This window comes from Terrapene carolina, unplaced genomic scaffold, assembly GCF_002925995.2.
Source record: "Terrapene carolina triunguis isolate 2854851 unplaced genomic scaffold, T_m_triunguis-2.0 Scaffold211, whole genome shotgun sequence".
In the NCBI taxonomy this organism is placed as follows: domain Eukaryota; kingdom Metazoa; phylum Chordata; order Testudines; family Emydidae; genus Terrapene; species Terrapene triunguis.
Genome location: NW_020664562.1, coordinates 2,064,214 through 2,083,890, shown reverse-complemented (window position 1 = coordinate 2,083,890; position 19,677 = coordinate 2,064,214). Strand labels below are relative to the sequence as shown.

At 43.1% G+C, this 19,677-nt stretch overlaps 1 protein-coding gene across 3 annotated transcripts in view; it reads right to left on the bottom strand.

Moving 5' to 3' along the window:
• The window catches only part of LOC112113455 (protein SMG7), a 103,476-nt gene that overhangs the window by 3,396 nt on the left and 80,403 nt on the right, over positions 1-19,677 (bottom strand). For 2 of the 3 annotated variants that reach the window (XM_024209743.3, XM_024209744.2), the window contains exons 15-20: positions 9,821-9,965; positions 7,443-7,825; positions 6,127-6,498; positions 4,197-4,346; positions 1,455-1,535; positions 684-843 (exon numbers count right to left, since the gene is read on the bottom strand). In XM_024209743.3, coding sequence (XP_024065511.1) covers positions 684-843; positions 1,455-1,535; positions 4,197-4,346; positions 6,127-6,498; positions 7,443-7,825; positions 9,821-9,965 — 1,291 coding nt within the window. The remainder of the gene's footprint in view (positions 1-683; positions 844-1,454; positions 1,536-4,196; positions 4,347-6,126; positions 6,499-7,442; positions 7,826-9,820; positions 9,966-19,677) is intronic. The other variant, XM_024209745.3, reaches the window with a different exon arrangement.

The window sequence follows — 19,677 nt, the reverse complement described above, 5'->3', positions numbered from 1 at the left end:
CTCCTGGCTTCAGCTTGCCATCTTCTGAAATAATTTTTTTCTCTCCCTTGCCTATCCCTCTTGATTTACCTCTCCTTTCTACTCTAACTGTATTACTATATTATGGTCTTTAAAAGGTGACCTGTAAAGGAAAAATGTGTGAGTGCATTTTTCTGCATCTTTGTGATGTATTAAAGTAGCACTCCATCCTATTTCCTTTATTTTTGAAACATCAGGACCATGAAATCTAGTCTTCCCTGATTTGTCTGAAGGACTTCTTGGAGGACTAGAACGGAAGCAGCGGGTGTGTCTGAATCATTAGAGCTTTTCTCCCAAATGTTGGTCAGGAATTAGTTAAATAAGTATTAATAAAATAGCTTGAAAAATGGACTACAATTTCTTGCCCCACTCAGTTGCTCAGGTTTTACCATCTCTTTTAATGTCAGAACCCTGTAATTCTCTGGCATTTATAGTCTTCCATCAAAAAACAGGATACAAAAGACAACAAAGACAGCAAGCAAGTAAGAGACTTTGAAAAAGACTTTCAGGCCTTCTTTATATACTATAAAGAAGCAAATAGAAATGTTTCATTTGCAGGTCACATTTAACAGAGAATACAATATATATCATAATAGGTACAGAAATAGCGTCTGTGCAGCCTTCTGAACTACTGTGCAGGAAATAAGCCATATCAAGATTATTACCTGAGCTTGCTGGAAGGGATGGAGACCAGGGCGTCCCTTCAAAGAGCGAATATAGTGATGTCTCCTGATGGGCCATTGAGGGAGTGACCTCTGCTTTTGTGCTGGTATTCAGGTTTTTCCCATATACCTCATTGAACATGCTGCTGTTTGGATATCTTTCCTGCAATATTAAATAGAGTTTAATCTGAGTAACAGATTTATTTGAAACATTAAGGCTGTAGAAAGAACTTGTGGTGTGGGTTAAAACACTTCATGAACTCCATGTTTATTCCCCCTTACCCCATCTCCTTTATAATCATTTTACTTATATAAACTCCTATCACTTCCTGAATCATCTCCCCAGGTGTACCACAAAATCCTAACTAGGTCAGTGGACCGTGCTCACAGTCCTTAGTGGGAAACATGCAAGCAACAGACAATGAAAAGAAGGGAAGATATACACACTAAGGGTCAAGCCTGGGGCCCTACATAGGCAAGACTCCCAGTGAAGTCAACGGGAGTTTTGACTGTTGGCCTGCAGAATCAGGCCCTAAGAGGAGACAAAGAAGGAACAAACAAATGAGACCAGGGGACCAGACAGTGTGTCTAGTAGGTTAGAATGGAAAACCCCAAAAAACATCTACCTGTAAGGAATAAAATTACAGCTGGGAATTCTTTTCCAGCTTGTGTACATTTTTGGAACTAGTGTAACAACCCTGATTCTATAATATGACCAGAGCTGAATGGAAGTTTCCAATACTGAAGGGCTAAGAGTTCTTGGTGTTTACATACCTGGTTTAGGGAGAAGCCAGTGAGGGACAGGAAAGAAGATGACTGAGACATCAACTCCGATGGTTTTTCTAATAGGGACTTCTTCAGAGATCAAAAGGGAAAGATGTCATTAGATCTTTATTGTATTTGTGAAAGACAGAAAGCACATTATGCCACATTAAGGACAAGTTGTTTAATCACCAGAATACTTTAAAGCAAGTTGTTTATCAAAAATATTTTACAAGTTATTTTCCAACATTGGGATGAAGCAAATATTGATACATGCAGAAGAGTGTCACAAACCCATCACATTAACTGAAATCCACTTAATGCTGCAGCACCAGCAACTACACCAAGTTTGAGGTGAAATCTCAACCAAACTCATTTTATGATTTATCATGCTGGATTAGGCCACTGGTTTATCAAGTCTGGTGTCTTGCTTTTGGCCTTTGTCAGTAACTGATACTTCAGAGGAACTCTGGCCAATGGGAGCTGTGGGGGCGGTGCCTGCAGAGAGGGGCAGTGCGCAGAGACCCCCCCGCCCTGCCCCGCCTCCCCCGCCGGGACTGCGCTGGCCGCGTCCGGAAGCAGCGTGGGGCTGGGGCTGCCCAAGGTAAGTGCCGCTCCCTTCAATGGGCAAGTTATGAATGGCTCTGCAGCATTAAGACCAGGAGTAGCATGAGTACAGCAGGCCCAGCTATGCTGGACCAGCATTTCTCTTCCACCTCCCAACCTGCAGCCTCCTGGAGCCAGCCCCCATATCCCTTCCTGCACCCCTGCCCCAGCCCTGCGCCCTGTACCCACTCCTGCACCCCAGACCCTCTCCTGCATCCAAACTCCCTCCCAGAGCTTACACCCCTCCTGCACCCCAACCCTCTGCCCCACGCTCAGCCCGGAGCCCCCTCCCACAGAGAACCCCTCGGCTGCAGCCCAGAGCCTGCACCCCACCCGAACCCCAACCCCGTGAAAGTGAGTGAGAGTGGGGGAGAGCAAGCAATGGAGAGAGGGGGGATGGAGTGAGTGGGGCGAGGCAGATCCTGGGTTGCCCTTAAATTCAAAAAGTGATCTTGGGCATAAAAAGGTTGGAGACTACTGCTCTATGTATTTAAGTTTATTATAAAGCAGTTTAGCAGCTAGAAACAAGGAGAGTCAGTACAATGCCAGCAGTCACCCTCCACAGACAGCAGGGAATCTCTTGTCATTTTTAACTTTACATCCCTCAACTGAGTCCCCACTAGTTTTTCTCCCTTCTGCTCTATGTAACTGCTAGCGTTGAGGAGTTAGCAATAATGCACCTCAAACCAGCACGAGGTGTTTTGGCATGATGTGCCTGTTTGGAATGGAGAATGAATGTGAATCAATTTTCAGGAAGTTGGATCTATCCACATAATATAAACATTTATGTGCCGGTGAGCAGCCAGTGCCACGGAGTTCAGGATGACTGTGTAAGTCACAAATGAATTGTGTGTGATAAAGTTAAAATTAAAATTGGTGCATCACTCAATACCTTGTTAAGTTCATAACATCTCAGTATGGTTGTCCATTATATTTTTTGTTATATTTAAAATAAAATCCTCTGGATTACACTACAGCCTGCACTGTAGTCCTTCCCTAGAATTTAGGCCTTTGTATCAGGAACATCTTTGTGTTTGATCCTGTCAGCTGACCAGGAATTCCCCTGTCAGTTTTTATAGTAAGCAGATGCTAGCTTATTGGGTTTTGCCCGGGTGACAACTTGATACTTTGAAAATGTTTTAGAATTCAAATACCAAACTTGGCAATTCCACACCACTTAACTGGCACATGAACTAAACTGGCCTCCTTCCACTTCTTAGCAAAGATTAGTTTGAATTCGGGGGGAATAAAAGCTTTAAGAAGGGGGGAATTTGTTTTATATTTGTGTTGCTGGTTGTTCAGAACTGTGTGAAGACTTTGTTTCTTTGATTTATTGTGTTATGTATGAATTAGAGGCTCCCAATGCATTCAGAAGTGCCTCTTCATTTTAAAAATCTAAGTATTACTAAGAGTTCATTATTGTTACAAGATATTCTACAGGGCATTTAACTAGTCAATTGTAACTTTAAATTACAATTGCCATAATAAAATATGAAATAATGCTTTTTAATTGATATTCTGTTACTAATTCACAACCTTCAGCAGTTTTCAATGGTTCCCGCGGTCAATGTCAATTAAGAAGGCTCTAGTATGCTATTAAAACATAACATTCAAGATTTCCCACATTGCCAAACCTTATTGTAATCTACAAGACTGAAAGTTAACCTTATATTCTTTATCCACATACTTCCAATTCTTTTCTAAAAAGTATTTTCTTCCTTCTGTGATCCTTTTGCATTTTTAAAGGATTAGTTTTTTCATATGATGTAACATATAGAAGGGATGAAAACAATGATTTTACATATGGATAAAATAGAACCTTGTGAGTAACCAAGCCTATTCCACTGTGGAAAGCATAGTTTTATAGATGCTGCATCAATGTTTTGCCTGTGGACTTAACACTTTTAACCAAAGCAATTATTTTGAATTCTGAACAAACCAAGAGTCCAGGAACTGGATCAATAGCTATTCTATTCTTTATAAATCTCCTCCTCAATTATCCTGAGCTAATGAGCCATCAGCTTGTTTAAACTCTCAGGCAGAGACTAACTCAACAAGGGAAAACAAAATTTCACACATCTTACAAGTTCACAGAAAAGAGATGCCAGAATTAGAGTGAGAAGCAGCAGAATTAAGTCAAATACATACAAAGAGGCTTCGTCCAGGAAGAGAGGCGAGAGGCCCCAGCAGAGCTGGGTAAAGATCAGGAGGATTAGAGAAAATCAGCTCTTCCTCCTCCTCCAAGGCAGCCAGACTCTTTAACAGGTCCGGAGGAAGCAGAGGGGAGCTCTTGGGGTCCTAGTGACAGAAAGGAGCACAGTCAGATGCAGCAGAGGAGGGGAAAAGAAAAAAGCAAGAATAGGAGCAAGAAGGGAAGCCACAGAAAGAGAAGAGAAGCCGTAATAACCACAAATAAGGCAAGACATAATAGTGTCCAGAAGAGAGGAATATTATAAAGCAGTTAAAAAGGCAGCATGCAAAAGCAGCACAAGACCATAAAGGACAGCGCAACATAAGGAGAGAAACAAGGAAGAGGGGATGGAAAGAGAATGCTGAACTGATAACAAAACTAATATCTTGTCCTTATGCGTATTCAGCAGAATGATGCAGTTTTACATTAAGTTGAAGTTTTCAGTCAGAGACTGGTAACTAATTTAGAGAATGTCCTCCCTGTTATATTAGTGACCTACAGACTAATGGATTCATTCCACATTTTGTAAGGCAAGGAAAACCCGGATCTGAAGTTTGGTTTTCTGATAAGAAAAATCACCTTTTTTTTCTATAGCCAATCTGTTTTTGTTTTTAAGTTATAAGCAAATTACATTTCTGTTTTGGTTATTTTTGTATCATTAAGTTTAGTTTTCATGAGAAAAACATTTCCACCTCTAATGGCCCTTTACTCTTATGGTCCACAAGTGAAGGCACCATTGGGCAAAAGGAGGTTTCCCTACCTGGGAAAGAGGGAGGGGACAGAATTAGCCATCTCACATTGTGTGTGTAATCATTAAATCAGCCACAGGTGGGTTGTGTGGCATAGTCTCTGCTCATGCTTCAAGCAGCCAAATCAAAAGTTGCAGCATGGATGAGATCCATGGATGGGGGTGAGATCAGGACACTGGCATTGTTCCATCTAAAAACACAACCTGACATTAGGGCATGAGGCAGTTTCCTGGTCACTGTCTAGCTCTTCTCCTTCAAGGAACTGAACTGACCTCTTAATCCTCAGTACTCACCCAAGTACACCTGACCCCAGGTTAAAAAAGGAAACCAGGTTTCTGCCTCAATTTCCTTGTAAGCAATACCAAAAAGCATTTGCACCCCAGACTTCTCTTCTGGAGAACTAACAGAACAGAAATTAACCACAATATTTGTAACAGCAATATGAGGCACAACTGGATGAGCAGAAGCAAAGGATGAGTCTGGCAAAGCAATGGACCAGGCAAACAGGTCACGCATTTCTGTTTGGTGGAGTTTAAAAGGAAACTGAAGCAGAAGGCTATTTTTTAATTTCCAGCCTAGGTTGGATGTGTTGGTGAGTCAATGCACCGAAGATATCAAGTGCAGGTTAGCAGCTTGTTTAGAAGGCAGTAATTAAATTTCAATTGTTTGAAAAGGTTTTTTGTTCTTTGCTCCTAGACAATAGGATCTCTCTCAACCTGGTCTATCACTAACAGGGTCTCTTGCAGGAGGGAGGGGAGCCTGTCACCAAAATCAGAATGTGGCATGAATTCTCCATTTTCCATCAAGCAGCAAATTCTTGCTTTAGTGCAGAGGTTAATGTCACTTCTACACTGAGTGCAACTTACAGTACCCTGAACCAACAGTTTCCCCAAGAATATGCTCCCATATAATTAGACCAACTGAGTGGCAAATCCAGTACTGGTGGCTGGAATCTCAAGTGAACCACTTTCCAGAAGGCAGTACAATATGGTATTATCCCTGTTGGGGGGTGGGCCAGAAACAGGTCCACATTTAGGCATTTCTTGCTAGAGGATATGGCCAAAAATTGGAGTTTCACATTTAGGGACATCAGAGTCTTGCGGCTGATCTTCACCACTTAACAAAATAGTATGTTTACCTCAAAAGCCATCCTGGGCACAGTGTCCTGCTCTGGGCGGAAGACTCCTTGTGGTCGTTTCCCCCTGCGATCCATGTTAGCCTGCTGTGCCATCACTACCCTATTATCAGCCATGCCATAGGAGGAGTCCCAGTAAAATTCTGGCATCTTGACTTCTGAGGGGTTGTGGTTATATGGCTCCATGGGGAAAGGCTTCATTTTTTTCTCCAGAGGCTGCTGCTGCATCACAGGAGGCTGTAATGACTGTTCAAACAGTTTTAGGGGGTCCTGGGCCTGAAGATAATAGGGCTGCTTTACAGGCATGATCTTTCCCAATGGGCCTTGGACGTGAGGAGGATTCCAGAGATGCTTTGATGAGTCTGCCTGCGGATACTAAAAGAGATGCACACTTTCACCATGAGGCATAAACAATGGAATATTACCATAAAGGTTAACTGAACGACTATCTGTTCTATTCAGACGTTCATTCCTGGTGGCCATGCCCGCTGGTAGATTACAGATTCTCCTTTTATAAATCCCAGAGCGTGTTTCTCTCAGTTCTTATTCACCAAAGTTCAGAATTTCAGTGAGCACTCACTTCACACTCCCTACTCAAGCTCTGAGGTAACACCTGGGAAATGTCATCCTCATTTCAATTTGCAGACTTCACAGACCTCCAACCGAGGTGCTGACTCAGACCTCCAATTGAGGTGCCTTGGGTGGGGGTGGAGTCTCTCTCAGCTACAGATTTCAGACAGAGCAATGTTCAAAAGGAGATTTCTCAAGTGCTGAGTGTATAACTAATGGATGGCAAGGAACCAATGTTGTGATGCATTTAACTAAAAAGGATAGGAGGGATTAGTTATGGGGAAAGATCCAGGGCCAGCCTCCTTAGTTAGGCAGGAAACCACCGGGCTGTCTGGAAAAGCCTAAAGCAGAAACATCTAGTCAAAAAGATCACCTTTTAGCCATCTGTACACATATGCAGAAGAGAGAATACAGAATACATTGTCTGCCATACGAAACATTTCAGACCTCAATAGCTAGCTTTAATTATAGAGTCAATAGTCCACAGCACCAAGCCATACCCTCCTGCACACTTTGGCCATACTATACTGGCCAAAATTTTCAAAAATAGGAGCTTAAAGTCCATAGTCCTAAATCCATATTTAAGCGCCTAAAGGCAGGATTTTCAAAAGGATCTAAGTGACTTCTGGGCACAAGTCCTATTGACGTCAATGGGACCTGTGCTCCTATTTTTAAAAATATTGGCCACTGCATCCCTTCCCTTTCATGGATGCTTGAAGAATTTTATAGTTCTTATGTTTTAAGTTTACCTGCTGGAATCCAGAGTGGTGTGGTGGGCTCTTCCTTAGGGCCTGCACAGCTTTTGTAGGGGACTGTTGTTGCTGGGCCAGAGCTTGGACCTGTAATTGGCTTGCAGACTGTGCTGTTGCCTGAGCTGGTAAGGATGTAAGGGCTTGCTGGGAAGGTGGTGCTGTCTGTTGAGGTCCCTGGTTCATTGGCCCTGGTCCAGAGGGCCGCTGCTGGCTGTAAGGAATGTGGGACTGTTTCCCACCTTGCACCTGGTTTCCTGCAGAGGAGTGAGCTGTAGGCTGAAGAAAGGTTCCTGGAACAGAAACACCACCTGGGAAGGTGTAACCTGAGCTCATGGAGAAAGCCACAGGAGGAGGTATAACGTATGCTGGAGGTGGGAACCCTAGAAAACATAAAAACACACCTTTAACCATTAGGAAGCCACACGTCTTAAGCAATGCAGGATACGCATCATGGTTTTCTATTTTCCGTGTTTCAGTCATGAAGACTGTAAATATGAGCTGTAATTCCACATTTGTGAGACTTTGTATTTCCCCCAAATGATATTCTCACACACTCAAAAATCAGGGGAAGGGGTTTGATATTTTAGAGGGAAGTTCTATTTCTGAATTTTTTTTAGCTATCCTTTTAGTTACTGGTTATGGTCAACTGGAGAGACGCCCTGAAATTTCTCCACACTAAAATTAACCTATTTGTTTCTACTTTTTCTCCAACTTTCTTGCCTTCACCATCCTGAGATTTTCAATCTACTACTCTCAGGGCACTCCTCCATCCCACATTCTGTCTGATACTGAATCACTGCAATGCTGGAGGGAGGACTGGCAACCTATCAAGATGCACCCCACGCCCAGGTAGTCTCCAGTCCCTGACTTAATTTATCCAAAGAGTAAAGTGGGTACAGAACTAAGTCCTCCTTTCAGCAAGACTAAGGCTATGTCTACAACTTATGCCAGCATAATTTATGTCGCTCAAGGGGGTGAACAAACCACCCCCGAGTGACAAATTATGCTGGCATAAGTGCTCATGTGCACAGCGCTATGTCGGCAGGAGAGCTTCTCCCACTGACATAGCTTCTGCCACTTTCAGAGGTGATTTTATTACGCTACCAGGAGAGCTCTCTCCTGTCAGCATAGTGTCTTCACCACGCATGCTGCAGCCGCACAGTTGCATCGGTGCATCTGCACCGCTGTGCATGTAGACATGGCCTAACTCTTCTTTTCTTGCAGTTCATATTGTTGCAGTTTGGGGAGGAAGACAAGGGACTGAAGCTGCTCCTCCCAACCCAGATTTTCAGTTGAGTTTAGTGTAAGAACTGATGGTCCTCTTTCTCCATCCCCACTTTTGGTCAATTGCTACTTGGAATAGCTGCAGCACCACTTGGGGAAGGTGGGCTCTGCAAGTGCTCCATGGGCAAGCAGCATGGAGAAAGTAAACATGATAGTGGCACTTAAAGCTGCAAGATCCCTCTGTTTATGTGGATAAATCAAAACCCTGAGAAACGGCAGCAGCAAATCATTAAACATATTTAGACAATATAGCTTAACACAAATATTAACACCACACCTTCTTCAGCGGAAACTTGGCTGTAAAGCAGATAAAATATAAAAGATCAGCTATGCAGTTATGAGAGTATTGTATACCGAGACAAGATGGGTGAGGTAATATCTTTTATTGGACCAACTTCTATTGGTGAAAGAGACAAGCTTTCGAGCTTACACAGAGTTCTTCTCCAGGTCTGGGAAAGACACTCAAGGTGTCACGGCTACATATAAGGTGGAACAGCTTGTTTAGCGTAAGGAGTTAACATGTTGTAAGTGACTATTCAAGATGAAGTGGGCAGTTAATACTTCTGCAGTCTCAGGACAAAGGAGGGTTACTGGGTTATAGATTGTTGTAATGAGCCATAAATCCAGTGCTTTTATTGAGTCCATAATTGTTAGTGTCTAACAAAGTTATGAACCCAGGCTCATCTTTTGAATACTTCACTCCTAAGTGAAGCATCTTTGCTTAAAATCCTGTTTTATTCAGTTTGTCATATTATAAGTAAATACAAGAGCAGACTACAGCAGTTTCATGTTATAAAGTTAGACGCTTGTCCTTCAACAGCAAAACCTAAGTGATGTGCTATATTTGCATGTAAACCATACAGACATCATGGCATGGAATGTAATTCCAAAATATAAGGAACCCTATTTATCTTACTTTTCAGTTCAACTACAACCTCTGGTTATTATGCTTAAGTCAGGTCCATAACCTGAAATGATAATTTTACTAAAACTGTTGCTGCCTTGAGGGATGCTTCAATATATCTTTCATCACATGAATTTCTATGCAGTTAGTAGTAAGTGCTGCTTCAGATGAGAATCAGCTGATTTACCTGGCCGACTGGGAAGAGGAGGGAAGGCTCCTGGGTGATGAATGGGGATGAACTGGGAGTTGCTTGCCTGGCTTGGAGTCTGAGTTACTGGTGTTTTCCTGGCTTCGGACACCGGAGTTTTCCTCATCTCAGTCTGAGATTTTACCTATATCAAAAGAAATCACATAAAAATAGTTACAGAATTTTTGTCAGCCATCCACATCATCTCAGTTCTGAAATGGAAGGCCCAGATTGAGATATATTCACTCTGTCCAGATAGTCAGAGGGGAAGAATGGTCCAAGTAGTTAGGGCATGAGGACTGGGGAGATCCACAAGCTTCCTGTGCAACCTTCTGCAAGTCACTTAGCCTGTCTGTGCCTCAGTTCCCAGTTTGTAAAATGGGGACAGTAGTACTTCCCTACTTCACAGTGTATAAGAACAAATGCAGTCTGGAAAAGAAGCTGCAGCAAGACTTCTCCCAATGTATTGCTCCATCCTAAATTATGCAGTATATATGCCAGGCCCTATATTTTATGTAGCTCATTTGACCCAAATTATTTAAAAGGTCCCTCGAGTGGTCCCTCGGTGCAAGCCTCCCTACCCGAACACCAGTTCTTTTCCAATCTCTACTCAGCCCCAACCAGCACAGTATCATGTGTTATTGGACATTAATTTCAATTCTATGCTGCCCCCACATTTTCAGGTTGTGATATTGCACTCTGTATGATTTTATGAAAATATGCTAATGAGGGTGAATATACTGTAACTGGAATATGCTTCATGCAAAAGGTCTCTTGTAAGGTATCATTACAAAACTTATAATCTACTGAGTGTGGTCATCCTATTTGTATGTATGTATCATTATTGTATCTGAAACTAGAAATATAACTCTGAGGGCCTATTGTAATTATGCAAAGTGTGGGCCATTAATGGTGGTTTGGAATCTTGATGGCTCCCATCAACTAGGACAATTGACTGTGGATGGCTCTGTTTGCAGGCAGGCTTTCCTGTGAGTCAGGCTGGGAGGAATGAGGGCTTGAAGTCTTACAGTGACATGTGATCATGTCACCTGAACTGGACTCCATCTTTAACCAGGTGCTTTTCCATTTAGAAGGAGGGGTGGGAACCCAGAGAGGGACAAAGGATTCCTGCCTTACACAAAAGATATATAAGGGGGTGGAACAGAACAAAGGGGGCAGCAATCATGAGAAATCCCCTAGCTACCACTTGAGCTGGAACAAGAGCTGTACCAGGGGAAAGGATTGTGCCCAGACTAGGAAGGCGTCCAAGAAAGAAGGCGTGTGAAAGAAACTTATTGAAACATCTGAGGGTGAGATTTTATCTGTATTCAGTTTTCTTACTATACTAGGCTTAGACTTGCATGTTTTATTTTACTTTGCTTGGTAATTCACTTTGTTCTGTCTGTTATTACCTGGAACCACTTAAATCCTACTTTTTGTATTTAATAAAATCACTTTTTACTTATTAATTAACCCAAAGTATGTATTAATACCGGGGGGAGGACACGCAAACAGCTGTGAATCTCTATTAGTGTTATAGAGGGCCAACAATTTATGAGTTTACCCTGTTTAAGCTTTATACAGGGTAAAACAGATTTATTTGGGGTTTGGACCCCATTGGGAGCTGGGCATCTGAGTGTTGGAGACAGGAACACTTCTTAAGCTGTTTTCAGTTAAACCTGCAACTTTTGTGGGACATGTTTCAGACCTGGGTCTGTGTTTGTAGAAGGCTAGCGTGTCTGGCTCAAACAAGGCAGGGTTCTGGAGTCCCAAACTGGTAGGGAAAACAGGCTCAGAGGTAGTCTCGGCAAATCGGGTGGCAGTTCCCAAGGGGGTTTCTGTGATCCAACCCCGTCACACGGGTAATCAAAGGTTTTGTACTGCATGATGAACATTTCGATTTGGGGAAACAATTATGTAGCAGATTCAAAGAATTATGTAAGAATCTAAGGGACTGAATAACTACTTTATATACACACAGCCTTGAGTATGTGTGATGTGCATTAAAATGCACACTACAATGTCTAGCCACTCACTTCCTCATTCTCATGCAATACAAAGTTACTTAGTTTCCAGTGCTACACAGTACAGGCATAGAGGTAAGAGTCATTCAGAAGTCATAAGGCTGTAACACAAGGGCCTACAGGTCACAAGTCTGTATGACAATAAGCTTTGCATAACTAAGGCCTAGGCATAAAGTGTTGATGTACGTAGTTACTGGGTAAGTGGTTTTTAATTGACAGTTTGACCTTGAGTCACAAGGTAAGTATTACAGTAAATGAGAGTGGTACGTGATGGGAAAAAGCGAAGTGAGGTACCACAAAAGTATATTTTTGGAAATTTTAGGGAAATTTTAAAGGATGTTGAGCTTAACTAAAACATGTACTAACTGCAGATGTACCATGGCAACTAATTGATGTAAATGCTAATAAGTATGACGTAAGAGACAAATTGAGCGACTGAAGACAGGGACTCCAATTTTATTGAGGGTAGAAGTACCTATAAGGGAAAAGGTTAAAACCATCACTGAATATGTATAAGATACGGTGGGCATTGGCATAACACCCTATTCGAGTTAAGACCCAGCCTGAGGGCAGTCGAACATGTTGGTTGCGTTGATTTGACAACCACACGCAGATCACCTCATGTATTCTGGGGCTCCTCACAAGAGATGATGCGAATATGCAAGTGCTAGCCATTTTGTATTGGCTCCATCTCCTTTGATGTATTACAGGGTTTGTGATCTTGTTTGTTTAGCAAATAAATTTTACTAGTCAGAAAACATGCAGAGTTTTGTTTCTTGTGTGCACCTCAAGTTCCTAATTCTACTGGCAACTCTATTACTGTGACTGATTTGGAAGCAGACCCCTTTCAAATTATTGTGTAATAGCTACATGAAAACAAGTACCCCCTTCGCAATCAGGCAATAGGAACGTTTGAATATCCCCAAAGTATTTTCCATAAAATGAAAATTAAAACATCAATGTTGTACAAAAGTTCTGAAGGTGACCCGCAAAAAGGGGTCTTCTGTCCTGTTTTATTTCTTTATGTACTGAAGTAGGCTTTGAAGTTTTTCCCAAAATGGATTTCTTCTGCTTGCAGGACTGATAATTTTATTAGATTTTTTAAAAATCTAATCAGATTTTGTCATTAGTTTTTAACTTTCTTACCATTTTATAGTCTTAACTTGCTGAAGTGGATGTTTTATATTTGTTTGTTTCTTTAGTTTCCTAAATAGCAGAATTTGAGATTTTATATTGGGAAAAAAAAAATCCAAAATAATTTACATTTTAAACACTTATTTATGCTGAAAAAGACAGAGCCTCATTATCAACCTTACTGTGAGGATGCCATAAACTCTCAACCACAAAGCTGATAAACTACATATCTGTAGCCAACATCACCTTTTGATATACTGAATTTCCACAAGTCAAGAAAGATGCATTATTTTCACCAGGCTATACTCCTCCAGGGTTTGAAGTCAACTTTGCTCTTCAGTCACTAAAGTGACTTTGAAAATTCCACCCTTAAGTGCCTAAATATGGATTTAGGTGCCTAATTTTAGACCTCTATTTTTGAAAGCTGTGGCCTGTGTGTATTTAAAAAGTTAATAGCTTTGTTAGTGTTGAAAGTAACTTTTTTTTCCCCCAGTGACAGATTTTGTCACTGAAAAAGTGACAAACTTTAGTCCAAGGTACTGTAAACACTCATACACATGCTTAACTTTAAACAAAAGTAATCCCATTGAAATAAAAATTCTTTATCTATCGTAAAGCAGATTAGAAGTGTAAATTTTTTCCTTTGCAGGTTACCTTTATAATACTATGACCAAACAGTGCCCCTCATACAGTAAACATGCTACCAGGACACGCATTTACCAGCCAGCAAGCCTGTCATTTCTTCAGCACTGGTTTACACGATATTCGTGCATAAACAAAATGTCTTAGCAACATTAAGCCCAACGCAAGTCTTTAATATTACAGTTCCATAAACCACTTAATTTAAATCACTAACACAATTATTAGCTGCATCGACTGATTGATTGGGTCTGATTTAGAGATTAATGGGGAACCTCAGGATACTTGGAGAAAGTCAGCTTTACATCAGAGACCATTCTACCAAGTGTCTTATTCCCTAAGAAAATCTCCATTACACTTTCTACTGCCCTGTTGGATTCATTGCTCCCAGGTGAGATAACATGGTCTAGTGCTTAGAGCAGGATTCAGGGAATCAGTCTATTCCACACTGTCATACTCTGTGTGCCACTGAGCAAGCATTTCCCTTATCTGTGAAATGGGAAAAATTATCTTTGAGAAAATTATACAATTAGGTGCTATTAAATTTGAACTATTATTTATCTTAAACACATTGGGCTATATCCTGTCCCTTGGCTTCACCCCCCCTTGTACTGCTCTAGCTTGCAAAGGAGATGGAATGCTGCCTGAACAGGGCAGCTGGACAGTCCCTTCAACATAAGGCTTAGCTGATTTCACAAACCCCCGTTGCCTGGACAGTTGTCTGCAGCCAGAAATCTGGCTAATATTCAATACACCAGTGTTGAAACTGCTCTGGGAAGCACAATGTACTTCCATAGTTTCTCTTAAACTGCCCAACAGCACAGTAAATACAGCCACTCACTATCAGGAATGAAACAACATTAAACTCTACCCAGAGAACAAAGCCAAATTCAGGAGCCAATATAAGTAGATGTAAGTTGTACCTTTCTCCAGCCCTCTCTGTGAGAGTTATCAAGTAGTCTCTCATCCACTTCTAGTTGGATACATAGGCCAAACGTAGCAGTGACTTGTAAGATGGTATACAGTAGATTCCACTTAATGGCAATTCTGATGTTAGCAACTTCCAGTTAATGCGTCCCAGCAAAATGTTGCCAATTCCATTCTCATTAACATCAATGTTAATGGGATTTGGATACTGGCAACGGCACACCACTTATTAGCACCCCTCCCCACATCCCTTATTTTAAAGAAAGGCCCCACCGCAGGCAGATTTGCAAGGCTGCTGCCAGGAAAGGAAGTGGTGGGACAGGCCTTCCTTGCTTGCAACCCCCCCAAACCTGCCTGCTGCCAGTGCTCAGCCCATCCCATCCCAGTTCTTCCTTCTGGGGCTGCAGCCCAGCAAACCTCCCCGCACACAGGGACTGCACAGGCGGTATGGGGCTATGGATGGGCAGGAAGGTTGTGGGCAGGGCAGTAACAGGGAGGGGAGCTGCATCCCGGATGTCAGCGTGGCACAGTACCTCTCCCTGAGCCTTGCCAAGAGACTGCATACCAGGAAGAAAGCACTGGGATGTGCTGATCCCTGACCCGTGGAGAGTTTAGGAAGAGGTATGGTGCAACCTCATGAGCCCCTCAGCTCCCCATAGAAAGTCCCAACATCCAGACTGCAGCTGCCCTGCCAGAGTCAGGTTTGCATGGCTACATCCAGAAAAGGCATGTCCCAATGCTTTCTTCCCTGGCTGCTGCCTTGCAAATCTGCCTTCTGCTTATTAGCAACTCTCTGATAATAGCAACTTTTTGCTGGCAGCCAAAGAGTTGCTAATAAGCGCAATCTACTATGCCACTTGAGCAAACAACTCCTTACACCCTCCTATTTTACCTGCTACACCCCTCTTTTCTGGGCTTTCCACACTAGTTATTGTACACCAACTCTGATTTCCTTAGATTGAGTGGGCCAAGATTCAAAAGTATAGGGTAAAAGCACTCACAAAAAAACAGATTTCACGGGGGGAGACCAGATTTCACAGTCCGTGATGCATTTTTCATGGCTGTGAATTTGGTAGGGCCCCAGTTTCAGGTAAAGCAGTATAAGTTACATGATGGTAAGCTGATGAGAGTCTAGATGAGTGAGTTGAGTAAGCTGAAGTAACTCGTACACTGAGAGGGCTAGAAGAGGATGTAAATTAAGGCACTCTCCCTTTCCTTATGTATGTTTATCTTTTAGTGACAGCTGTGTTAGTCTGTATCAGCAAAAACAACGAGGAGTCTTTGTGGTACCTTAGGGTACATCTACACTACCCGCTGGATCGGCGGGTAGTGATCGATTTATCGTGTCTAGTGTAGACGCGATAAATTGATCCCTGATCGCTCTGCCGTCGACTCCTGTACTCCACCGCGGCGAGAGGCGGAAGCGGAGTCAACAGGGGAGCGGCAACAGTCAACACCGCACCGTGAGGATGCGAGGTAAGTCGACCTAAGATACGTCGACTTCAACTACGCTATTCTCGTAGCTGAAGTTGTGTATCTTAGGTCGATCCCCTCCTCCCCCCAGTGTAGACCAGGCCTTAGAGACTAAAATTTATTGGGCATAAGCTTTTGTCAGACGCATGGAGTGAAAAATACAGCAGGTAGGTATAAATATACAGCACATGAAAAAATGGGAGTTGCCTTACCAAGTGGGGGGTCAGTGCTAACAAGGCCAATTCAGTCAGGGTGGATGTGGCCCATTCCAGATTGACAGAGCCAGAAGGGTACCCAGAAGTCACCTACTACAGGACAGGCCCAACGAAGAAAGTAACAGAACGCCACTAGCCATCACCAAAGCCCTCAACTAAAACCTCTCCAGTGCATCATTGAGGATGTGCAACCTATCCTGGAGGATGATCCCTCACTCTCACAGACCTTGGGAGACAGGTCAGTCCTCGCTTACAGACAGACCCCCAAATACTCACCAGCAACTACACACCACACAACAGAAACACTAACCCAGGAACCAATCCCTGCAACAAACCCTGTTGCCAACTCTGTCCGCATATCTATTCAAGGGACACCATCATAGGACCTAACCACATCAGCCATACCATCAGGGGCTCGTTTACCTGCACATCTACCAATGTGATATATGCCATCATGTGCCAGCAATGCCCCTCTGCTAGGGTTACCATTCGTCCGGATTCCCCCGGACATGTCCGGCTTTTAGAGTTAAAAATAGCATCCGGGGGGAATTTGTAAATGTCCGGACGTTCCACCCCCCCCCCCCCCCCCCAGCAGGGGGCCCGCGGCCCGCGGGGCCGGCCGGGGGGGGGCGCCACCCACAGGGCGCGCCGACCGCCAGGGAGAGCCCTCCCCCCGCTTCCCCCTCCTCTCCCCTGCAGCTGAGAGCACTCCCTCCCTCCCTGCATTCACAGATCACCAGCTGGCCGTTCGCACCGGCAGTCTGGAGCTCCTCCCCCTGCTCCGCCTCCCCAGCACGCTAGTCTGAGCAGCAGGGTAAGGGGGCCAGGGGGTCGGAGAAGGGGCAGGGAGGTTCTGGAGGGGGCAGGCAAGGGGGCGGGGGGGGGGGGGGGGGTGTCGGGAGTTCGGGGGAGGCTTCCTGGGGGGGTGTGGATAAGGTTTTGGGCAGTCAGGGTACAGGTAGGGGGTAGGGTCCGGGGGGGCAGTCAGGGGACAAGAGGCAGGGAGGCTTAGGTAGGGGGTGGAGTCCTGGAGGGCAGTTAAGAGCAGGGATCCCAGGAGGGGTCAGTCAGGGGACAAGGAGCGGGGGGAGGGTTGGGGGTTCTGAGGGGGGCAGGAAGTGGGAGGGGCAGGGGCTTCTCCCGTCCTCTTTTTTGCTTGCTGAAATATGGTAACCCTACCCTCTGCCATTTACATTGGCCAAATCGGACAGTCTCTACACAAAAGAATAAATGGACACAAATCAGACATCAAGAATTGTAACATTCAAAAACCAGTAGGAGAGCAATTCAATCTCCCTGGACACTCAATAAAAGACTTAAAAGTGGCCATTCTTCAATGAAAAAACTTGAAAAACAGACTTCAACAAGAAACTGCAGAACTGGAATTAATTTGCAAACTTGACACCATCAAATTAGGCCTGAATAAAGACCGGGAGTGGCTGGGTCACTACAAAAAGTAAATTTTCCCTCTGTTGATACTCAGACCTTCTTGTCAACTGTTGGGAATGGGCCACATCCACCGTGACTGAATTGCCCTCGTTAGCACTGACCCCCCATTTGGTAAGGTAACTCCCATCTTTTCATGTGCTGTATATTATTTATACCTACCTACTGTATTTTTCACTCCATGCATCTGATGAAGTGGGTCATAGCCCACGAAAGCTTATGCCCAAATACATTTGTTAGTCTCTAAGGTGCCACAAGGACTCCTCGTTATCTTTTAGTGTAATCCTTCCCGTTTCACTGGAATTTGTAAAGAACTGTCCTAGGATCTAGCCAATTTCCCCTGGTTTATTTTTGTGATGTCTAACTTACTCTTACTAGTCTTGCTTCACTTACAATTTATGAAAACAAAAATGTAAGATTGACAATTTCTTCTGTACTTCACCTCCCCACCACAAAAGAACAACCAGTTCCTTCAGGGAAAGCCTGAGCAAACAGATGGGCTTTGCAGAATGACCTAAAGTCAAACTAAAGCTGTCAGACCAACAAAGGGAGGGAATTTGACTCTAGTCTAAACATGCCACTGAAAAAATTATGCCTCCACAGTCCCTGTTTGAATCTGAGACATGTCAGCTGATGACCCTCATCAGAATTTCAACTGTCAGGGGAGTGCTGAGGAGACATGCAGTCTTAAGATGGCCAGGACCCAAACAATTAAGGGGTAATGATCAACCCCTTGAATTGAAACGAGAAATGAAATGTTAGTGTCATCTTTGGAATATAGATACACAACTGCACTACATTCTGCATTAGATGAAGTATGAATGTTCAAGAAAGCCCTAAGAAGAGAATGAGCAGAAGACCAGTTGTCCAAAGCCACTCTCTGATTCCCTCAAAGAAAATAAATTGAATCACCGCAGAGTAAGTCTATCAATCACTGCCAAAAAAGGAGCTGTATCAACATCATAGATACTGTAGCAAAGGCAGCTGATGGATCTGATACACACTCACTCTTTCTAGACAGCTGAAGTGATTTTTCCTAGATCCTTGGGGTCCCTCAAAATGTAATGGTTCTCTACAAAAGGGTGGTACTAAAAATGGCATTAGGAGTTCTAGGGTTGAGTCCATCAATGACTCCTTACCAAATATTCTCAGTTACAAGTTAAAAAGGTGGCTTATTAACTCTCAGCCTTACAACAATCTGGTATCTGAAAGTCAAGCTGTGTTAGCTGGCTCATGAACCACCAGCAGTAAGATTCTACAAGTCAGTTTCTGTCCTCATGTACACCTATGCATCCCTATTGTCTTGAATCAAGTTAATATATGAGGCAGAACAGAATTCAGTCTATACTCAAGCTTTGCAGATTATGTAGTGCTAACAGTAGTAAAAATTAGGGCTGTCAAGCGATTAAAAAAACCTGATTAATTGCTCTGTTAAACAATAGAATACCATTTATTTAGATATTTTTGGATGTTTTCTATATTTTCAAATATGTTGATTTCCATTACAACTCAGAATACAAAGTGTACAGTGCTCACTTTATTTTTTATTACAAATATTTGCACTGTAAAAAAACCAAAAGAAATAGTATTTTTCAATTCACCTAATACAAGTACTGTAGTGCAATCTCTTTATCATGAAAGTTGAACTTACAAATGTAGAATTACGTACAAAAAATAACCGCACTTAAAAATAAAACTATGTAAAACTTTAGAGCCTACAAGTTCACTCAGTCCTACTTCTTGTTCAGCCAATCGCTCAGACAAACAAGTTTGTTTACATTAGCAGGAGATAATGCTGCGCACTTCTTGTTTATAATGTCACCTGAAAGTGAGAACAGGCATTCGCCTGGCACTATTCTAGCCGGCGTTGCACGATATTTACGTGCCAGATGCACTAAAGATTCATATGTCCCTTCATGCTTCGCCCACCATTCCAGAGGACATACTGCCATGCTGATGATGGGTTCTGCTCAATAACGATCCAAAGCATGGAGGACTC